This window comes from Fopius arisanus, unplaced genomic scaffold, assembly GCF_000806365.1.
Source record: "Fopius arisanus strain USDA-PBARC FA_bdor unplaced genomic scaffold, ASM80636v1 scaffold00046, whole genome shotgun sequence".
Classification (NCBI taxonomy): Eukaryota; Metazoa; Arthropoda; class Insecta; order Hymenoptera; family Braconidae; genus Fopius; species Fopius arisanus.
This window is the reverse complement of record NW_011887785.1, coordinates 891,819-900,671: the sequence shown is the minus strand read 5'-3', so window position 1 is coordinate 900,671 and position 8,853 is coordinate 891,819. Positions and strand designations below refer to the sequence as shown.

The following is an 8,853-nucleotide window of genomic DNA, read 5'->3' as shown; positions in this document are numbered from 1 at the left end:
TTTTTTAGTTAATGTGTTTCCACTGATTTAGTTCCCTGTTTCGGGTAATTGCTCCAGCTTCGGAGTATTTAAATTATTTATATTGATGAGTGCGCCCAAAAAAAAAGAAAGGAGATAATTTCGTATTTATTGTCCAAAAAAAAGGCGCTTTAGTAATTACAGGAATAGAACTTGGACAGAATGCATCAATTAATAAATAATTGACGCATTCTGTCCTAACAATATTATGTATATTTTTTTTTTTTTCCTTTAAATGTTAACTTAAGATTAAGTGTTTTTGATATTATCATTAATAGATTTATCTCAGTTGATAAATCTCTTTATATTGGTTATTAATTTTGATTCCATTAGGAAACTTTATCTTAGTTTTTATTATTATTATTATTATGGTGGACGGTAATTATTCCTCATGAATCTATTTTGGGCTCTGTTTTGAGGCCTATTTGTCTCTTTGAAAAGAATTTTTCTGTTTTCAAGTTTGGATATAAATTCATCTTCTTCGTGTATCCACCAGAAATTTTTATTTATTCTATAGAAGTCGATCATGTCGACTTCCGGAATATCTCTGGAGTACTTGAACCTTTCATTTTTGAGATTATGAATTAAAATTTTATTATTTTTTTTGTGCCTTGGGATGTGATATAAAATTGGTCTATTAATTTCATCTTGGAATAGACCGATTTTATCATACCACGTGAAATATTGAGGTTTGATATAACCATATGCTGCTCTATTAGTAGCTTCTTCTTTGTCTATGTTTGTGAAAGCATTAATAGTTTCGTTTTTTATGGATTTTAATTTTTGATAGTAATTTCTAGCTAGTTTTAAAATGAAATTATCGATCCTGGGAATTTTAGCTCGATTGTATAAAGTTATGTTGTTAACTTGCCGTTGATAATTTGAATGTTCAGAACGATATAAAAATAGTGATGTTCTGAGACATTTCCTCTCAAAGACTCTCAGGACTTCAGCTTGATGTGCGCCTAGATTCCATAGTATTTCGGCTCCATAAGTTAAGAGTGGTCTAATTAATAATAGATAACAGATTACTCTCGCTCTTGTATTTATAAATTTATTGTGGAAGAGAAAACCCAATGATTTGTATCTCTTCCTAGCTTTTTCAATCTGAATGTCTATATGGTCAGAGCATCTGGTTAATTCGTCTATGTTTATTCCGAGATATTTCACTATTTTTTTGTGTGGAATAATTATTTTACTATTATTTTCATTATTTGTTATTTTAATTTCGAAATTTTTTACAGTGTTTTTTTTCCGTGCAGACATGTTTCCAAAGGGATTTCTGAATAGAATTGATTCACTTTTGTCCGGGTTAACCCTGAGATTCCAGGCCGAATACATCGATATTACTTTATCGATTAAGGGATTTAATTTTTCACTAATTGCTTCTCCATCCTTACCAGAGATATAAATGATCCTATCATCGGCGTATGCGATGGAGTGTGTGTTGTTATTATTGTTTAATTCAAATGCGTTAATCATATGCGATGTGAATATCGAGAATAAACACGGGGAATTAATTGTGCCTTGTTGTAGGCCTTCTTTTATAACAAAAGTCGAACTCAAGGCATTGTTGTGATTGATCACTCTAAATTTTTTATCATGCGTCATGTTCCAAATAGTTCTAATTAAATGTATTGGAAATTCATATTTAATGAGAATATAGGTAAGGCCGTTCAACCAGACGGAGTCAAAGGCCTTCTCAAGGTCTAATAACACAGCGCCTACCATCTTATAATTGTAAAGTTGTTCATTTACGTCTGATAACAGTTTATTGACAGCGTGCAGAGTAGAATGTTGGAACCGAAAACCATATTGGTTGTCTGGGATTATTTTTTTTTTTCTTTCAAAAGATAAGATAGAGTTATTAATTGTTGCTTCAAAAACTTTGCTCAATGCTGGCGTCATGCTGATTGGACGGTAACTGACTGGTTCATCTATGCTTTTTCCATTTTTATGAATTGGAATGACTATAGCTGTTTTCCAAATCTCAGGGAAATAACAATTATTCAATGCATTGTTCATTATAATGGTAAGGTCAATAATTATATTTTTTGGGAGATGTTTAATAATAATTGGGGGAATTCTATCAACACCACTTGAGATTTTGTTTGGAAGATATTTGAGAATTAATTTTATTGTTGTTGGGGAAGTGAAATAATTTTCAAAGTTATTGATAGAAGCAGCGTTCGTTGATAAATTGTTACGATTAAATGTTGTGACTGTTTTAGAATTTAAAATGTCAGAGATCATGTCGGTTCTGAAATTTTCTATTTTCAAATCAACTAATTCTTTTAGTCTAGTGTTTTCATTTAAGTATCTCGGGGAATTAATTCGTTGATAATGCGCTCCAATCACATTCAAAATATCTGAATCGTCGTTTATAATGAATTTATTATTATTTATTGGAATTTTAGCCAAATCACAGTTGGCCTCATTGAGCAAAGAGTCATCATTTAAGTTTATTTTTAGTTCTTTGATTGTTTGTTTTTTTTTAGGACGAAAAATGTTATTTATCGTCGGCATGAATTTTTCCGTATCTTGGTAATTGATTCTTTTATATATTTTTTGCCAGTATGTTTCGATTGCTAGTTTAAATTCATCGTTGATTTTATTTTTACATTTTACAATTGTTGATTTGAGGCGTCGTGTTATAGGATCACGTTTTTTTGGGTCTTTTTTGAGATACCTATGGTATAACGTCAGGAGACGTGATTTTATTTTACTTAATTTTTTGATTTTTTTGTTTGAGTATTTGGTAATATTTCCTGATAGATTGCCTCTTGGAACTTGGGATTCGATTGAGTTGACTAAAAATTTGGTGAGGCCTTTTATATTTTCATCAATTTCATCGTTTGTCAAGTTTCTATCATTTGGGATTGCGAGTTGATAATTATTCTCGAGGTATTCAGAAAAAGCTTCCCAATTAGTGTTTTTGTAATTAAAGTAGAATTTATCCTGAAATTCGGGGTGATCAATAAGAAGATCATCCGTAAGATCTAACGAAATAAACAGCGCTTTGTGGTCGCTGTCGTAAATTTTTGTTTGAATTTTCTCGTTTATTAAATTATTAATGTTCAGTCTCGAATCAATCAGGGCCAAGTCCAGGACTGATTGTGATTCGATGTATGTGAAATCAATTGGGGGGATGAGATTTAATTTATACCTTTGATCGTTAGCTAATTCCCAGTCTCTAAGGTGTCTACCTCTCTCATTAATGTTATAGTCACCATAGGCTTGGTGTCTAGCATTAAAGTCACCCATGAGGACATAGAAATTATTGTTTTTATCTAATTTTAATTCCCTGAATAAAAAGTTCAATTCGTCCAGAAATATTTGTTTTTGTTGAACGGCATTTGTGGCATATGAACTAATGAAGAAGATGGATTTATTGTTCACTGTAGGGACCATAATAATGGAATATTCCAAAACCAGATTATTTAAAGAATTAGGGTAATTAATTACTTTATATTCCATATCTTTTCGGATGATAATTCCCGTTCCACCTGAGAATTGAGAGTTTTTTCGATCATTTCGAATGAAGTTGAAATTGTTAAAGTTTATTTTATGATTTTTATTTAATTTTGTTTCTCCTACAAATGTAATATCTAAGTTGTTATTCTCTATGAATTTTTCAAGGGAATATCTCCTTTGCTGTCTAACAATGGAGTTCACATTAATGTAAGCTATTTTTAGTTCTTGAAAAGTAAATTGATTATTATCTCTATTATTATCCTTTTGGAAGTTGTATGTTATAGAATTAGTCATCTTTAAGATTTAGATGCTCTAATATTTTAGCAATATTTTTAGTATTATTATTTACTTTCTCAGTAATGTTATTTAGGTTCTTCATGATTGCCGATACTATCCCCTCTTTCATGATTTCCACCCATGGAGGGGGTGTTTCGAGGCGGACAGGACCAGCAATTGATTGATTAATATGGGTGTTTGGACAACCTTGAGATTGGCTTTGACGAATGGATTTTGGTTGAGATTCTGTTTGCGAGTACAAATGATTTTGATTTTTGTTTTTAACGACATTGGCATATGAAGTTTCATGAGTAACTTTTTTTGAGAGTCTATCTATCCTATCTTCTCTAATCTGGTTATTTATATGCAAGTCGTTCTTGACGATTTGGAGGGAATATTTATAGAAGGGGCAACCTTTGTAATTAGCAGGATGCCCTGTTGAATCGCAGTTTGCGCATTTCAAAGTATTTCTATCTGAGTTTTTGTCGATACTGCAGTTTCCAGGCTCGTGACCTAGACTGCATTTCACACACCTGAATGACATAGAGCAGTTACCACTTGAGTGTCCGAATCTCTGGCATTTTTTACATTGAAATAAAGTGTTTTTGCGCAGTGGTTCCCAGCGTATTTTTTGATAAAGTATTATTTTTATCTTCGTTAGCTCAGCTAAAGAAGATTGGCTTGAGATTTGTATCAGAAATACTACATTATTGGTGTTTTTATTGAAATGGGTTTTGGAGACTTTTAGTAATTCAACATTTTTTAAATTAAAACTCCTCAATTCAGACATGACATCATTTTCATTAAAGTCACCGTAAAGGTCTTTTAAAACCACTGTTTTGGGCTTAGTAACTTTAGGAGTGTAAGTATAGTATTCTATGTTATCATCAGATAGTAATTTTTTAACAATATTAAACATTTCAAGATCTGACGTGTGTATTGTGACGCATTTTGAATCTCTGGGTTGTTTTAGTCTAAATCGCGATTTATAATTGTTAGAGATATCTAAAATCTTTTTCGCTAACTCTTTTATACTCTGGTTGTAAGAGTGTATGGGTGGGGGTCTCTGACCTGGCGACCTTCGGGTATTCGGCAGTTGTTGACTGTTGGTGTTGTCATCGACGTGAACACCTGTGCCATCGACCTGTGCATTTCTCTCGCTCTCGTCTATTGGAAGTCCAGTGAATTTGTTCCTTGTTGTCATCTTCGAGGGTGTTTGCCTGCTTGAGTCTCGGAGAGGGGATGATTGTTTGCTTCTTGTCACCTTCATCCAACCGTCATCCTTCTCTGAATTTGAATTTTTATTCCCAGAAAGGTTTGCACTATTCTGGGAATTATCCTCAGTAATATCAATTTCAAATGGATCTGTGTTAGGATGTGACTCGTTTGAAGATCCGGCCATATCTGATATGTTTTGCGATGATGATTTTTTCCCATAAAGGGCTTTTATCTCTTTAACTTCTCTCTCCAGACGATCAGCAGTGATGTTTGGCGGATTTACCCTGGAGAATTTTGGTCCAGAACGATTTGTATCGATGGGCTCACCTCTTCTTTTTTGGGAAGATATATTAGGTCTTATGTTCCCTCTGCCTCTGCCACCCCTCAAGTACTGGGAGTTAGTTCTCTGATTTTTTTGGCTATCTGCCATATTTTATTGAGACTTACATGAATTTTGTAATTTAAACTGTCGTAGACAGATTGAAACTTTCTTTTATTTACTTGTTCAATTTGAAAAGAAAATTTTGTAACAAAATTAAATGAATAAAGCTAATCAGCAATCAGATAAACGGAAGGTGTACGGTTTGAATTGCACACGTCCGAACGATCTGACCGCTCAAAGCAGACTCCGCCGAGCACGTTACCGATAGGACAACTCGCTCATAATAATAATTTTTTTTCATTAGTAGTATATGTTCATACTAAATAAATTCCATAAAAGTGTGCATTCAATAAAAAAATGTTTTGAACAATTTATCGACTCGGAATTGAACACGAATATATAACTGGGAGTTTCCTCGCGGAATAAATTGATACAAAAAGGCAATTACGTTTTAAATTCAGTTGTTAAAAAAAAACTCTTCAATTTTTTCCCACTCGATTAAAATCATTCGACCGTCTATCGGAATAATGTATATAAATTGTTGAATAAAAAATTATGACTCAGCCGATTTGATTCATTAATTTTTTTCCAATGTTATGAATAAATTGCGGGATAAATAATGAATGTTGATGAAAGTATCCATCTCCTGTTGTTGTCTCCTCAAGTGATCCCTCGATCATTGTTCTATCGATCAGTCAGGATGCCACGTCCAATCCTGTACACCGCGGAGATGAGTCCACCCTGTCGTGCTGTACTCCTCGCAGCTGAAGCTATCGGTGTGCAATTGGAAAAACGAGAAATCAGTATATTCAATAGAGATCAGCTGCAGGAGAGCTTTCAAAAGGTGAATTCACCTGTTCTACACCACCTGTGAATGAATGTGATCGATTATTAAATTTTTTGGCAGATTAATCCGCAGCACACGATTCCCACTCTCGACGACAACGGCCACATCATCTGGGACAGGTAAATGCGGTAATTTATTTTTTTTTTATTCTTCGGCAATCTCTCTGGAGTGAATTATTATTTCAGTCATGCTATCATCTGCTATTTATGTGATAAATACGGGAGGGATGACTCTCTGTACCCGAAGGATTTGGAGAGAAGAGCAATTATTGATCAGCGGTTGTACTTCGACTGCGGAATACTTTTTGCTCTTCTCCGGGGAATAGCAGTGAGTAATTCCAATCATTAATTATCACCATTATTAAAGAATTGCATTTTCTTTAGTTTTCAATATTTGTGCACAATCAAACAACAATTCCAGAGGACAAAATCGAATTTGTGAAAGAAGGTTATGACTTTATGAATAAATTTTTGCATGGGAAGAAATGGCTCGCCGGAGATTCGTACACTTTGGCGGATATCAGTTGTGTCGCATCGATCAGCAGTTTGGATGTAAATTATTTCCAAATTAATCATCCTAAAAATTTATATTTTATATAAATAAATTCCACAGGCATTTGTACCGGTCGCCCCATACCCTAATGTAGCTCGTTGGTTGAAAATCTGTGAAGAGGAGCTTCCAGGATATGCGAGAGCGAATGGTCCAGGGGTGAAAATGTTTCATGAATACTTCAGAGCGAAACTGCAACCGTAAATAAAAAATATCCCTTGTTGATTGTCAATAAATGGTTATTGTTTCATTGAATATTTTACACGTAAAAAAAATGGTAGATCTACACAACAATAAAAATAACAATAAAATTGATTAATCTCCTCCAGGATAATTAAGATGATTAAAGCTTTTATCGACGAATCTCATCCTGATGCCATCCCTCTCCTGGGAGACAGAAATGTCAGTCCCATTGATTCCCTGCAGATCGCCGAATTCAAACACAGAGTTCCTGGTGGTGATCCAGCTGTCAGGGACCCTGCGATAATTTTCCCAGTCGTAGACAGCCCAATCGTTGACCGGACCAGTGTATTTTCTCACCCTGAGCCCCAGAATCAGTGAGAACTCGACATTATCCGCAGATTTAGCCTGAAGGGGATGTAGTTTCCCCCTGACATTCCTCTCAACGTAGGATATGGACCGGCTGAAGGGAACATCGACCTCGAGATCCCTCTCCAGCCATCCGAGTTGCTCTCTTCCCCCGAAGTGCTGGAGCTTGTCCTCATAGAAGGACCTGATGTTCATGGTGATCTGACGAGAGGCCTTGAAGTACGCGTGAAGTATCTCCAGGAGTTTTGAGTTGAACATGTACCGAGAATAGATGACATCAAAATTATTCTCAGTGATTCCTGACGCGTGAAGAATGTGACGTTGAGAATGAGTCAAGGGAGTGGCAGGTGCCCACCCGAGAAGATTAGCCGTTGGCAGTCCAGGATGGAAATCATTGGAGAAGGGCCTGATATCTGGCTTGAGGTCCCAGTAGGGGCTCCCCGAGGAATTCTGAGTAAAGAGAAGATCCTCCTGGATGGCCTGAGCCATCACCATCGGCGCTGGCATCGACATGTACTTCCAGTGGTTGGTGTTGTCGACTCGACCGAAGTGACCCTCTCTATTCGGCCACATCAGCACTGAGTACTCGAAGTACTTGGAATCCTCAAGGTCTTTTCCTGAGCTCGGGGCTATCTGCAGGTCCCCGAGGTTGTACAGGTACACGAAGATGCTGTAGGGGACGCAGGACGCCACTCCGTAGACGTGCTTCGCGAATTTCTGGTCCTCATCGTCCCCCAGCCCCTTTGCAACTCGAATTTGCGCAAGTCTCGCGTACAAGTGCTGCACCATGTAGTAACGGTACATCGAGACCGATATTCGATCCTGGAAGCCCTCGTCTTTGCTGGCTTTTATCCAGTAGGCGCGATCCACCAGCGGTAGAAATGACTCGTAAGTCGTCGTGAAACTCGAACATGACATTGTGTAGCTACCGCCGTGGGGGTTCTATCAAATTTTCAAAAAAATTCTCAATTATTTATTCTCAGGTCTCAATTATATCAATGTCATCTTTGAAAATTACCCTTTTGACTTTATTTTTTCCGCCACTAGAATTTTTTACACATGGGATATGACTGCTGCAATTACACAATTGAAAGAAATTTAAACTGCAGGTGAAAAGGAACAGCAAAAAAAATTGATCGGTTCTCCTCATTTTGTAGACGCGATTTTTGAAAATTATTAATTAAATAATTGTGATATTTTCTTATACTATTTTATTACGCAGGATTTTTTTTGCAGAGACCAATTCTCTTTCCTCACTCCTTACACAATGATAAATGATCTAGGTTTCGATCAAGGATAGAGTATGATCTCGCGTTTGCGCATTGCGGAAATAAAACATTCCAGTAAATAGATCTTGGTGAGTGATACATATTCGATACGTATCTCGATAATTGGTGGAAATATTCCTGCATCCGAGGTAATCAAGGATAAAGGAAAAATCGAGAAAAAAAATTGATGAATAAATGAATTTCAACTATCGGGTAAATAATAACATTTTTCAATGTAATTTTTATTATTATTTATTTACATATACATCCTC

At 35.6% G+C, this 8,853-nt stretch overlaps 3 protein-coding genes across 5 annotated transcripts; 1 reads left to right on the top strand and 2 right to left on the bottom strand.

Annotated features, from left to right (window-relative positions):
- Positions 1-106: 106 nt before the first annotated feature.
- On the bottom strand, positions 107-5,684 carry LOC105267452 (nucleic-acid-binding protein from mobile element jockey-like). The gene is made up of 2 exons (XM_011306316.1): positions 1,419-5,684; positions 107-1,024 (listed from the first exon to the last, which is right to left on the bottom strand). Exon 1 carries the CDS (start codon positions 5,414-5,416, stop codon positions 3,779-3,781), a length of 1,638 nt encoding a protein of 545 aa, XP_011304618.1. The 5' UTR covers positions 5,417-5,684; the 3' UTR covers positions 107-1,024; positions 1,419-3,778.
- Positions 5,685-5,960: 276 nt separating this feature from the next.
- Positions 5,961-7,019, top strand: LOC105267449 (glutathione S-transferase 1). 3 transcript variants are annotated; one of them, XM_011306314.1, is made up of 5 exons: positions 5,966-6,212; positions 6,276-6,334; positions 6,401-6,542; positions 6,599-6,662; positions 6,828-6,951. In XM_011306314.1, exons 1-5 carry the CDS (start codon positions 5,988-5,990, stop codon positions 6,854-6,856), a joined length of 519 nt encoding a protein of 172 aa, XP_011304616.1. In that variant the 5' UTR covers positions 5,966-5,987; the 3' UTR covers positions 6,857-6,951. The 3 variants fall into 3 exon arrangements, with proteins under 3 accessions (XP_011304615.1, XP_011304616.1, XP_011304614.1); XM_011306312.1 differs by having other exon boundaries at positions 5,970-6,212; positions 6,599-6,766; positions 6,828-7,019; XM_011306313.1 differs by lacking the exon at positions 6,599-6,662 and having other exon boundaries at positions 5,961-6,212; positions 6,828-7,019.
- LOC105267451 (uncharacterized) lies at positions 7,011-8,765 on the bottom strand. Its single transcript, XM_011306315.1, has 2 exons — positions 8,332-8,765; positions 7,011-8,255 (listed from the first exon to the last, which is right to left on the bottom strand). The coding sequence occupies exons 1-2, from the start codon at positions 8,461-8,463 to the stop codon at positions 7,080-7,082; spliced, it is 1,308 nt and encodes a 435-aa protein (XP_011304617.1). The 5' UTR covers positions 8,464-8,765; the 3' UTR covers positions 7,011-7,079.
- Positions 8,766-8,853: the final 88 nt, after the last annotated feature.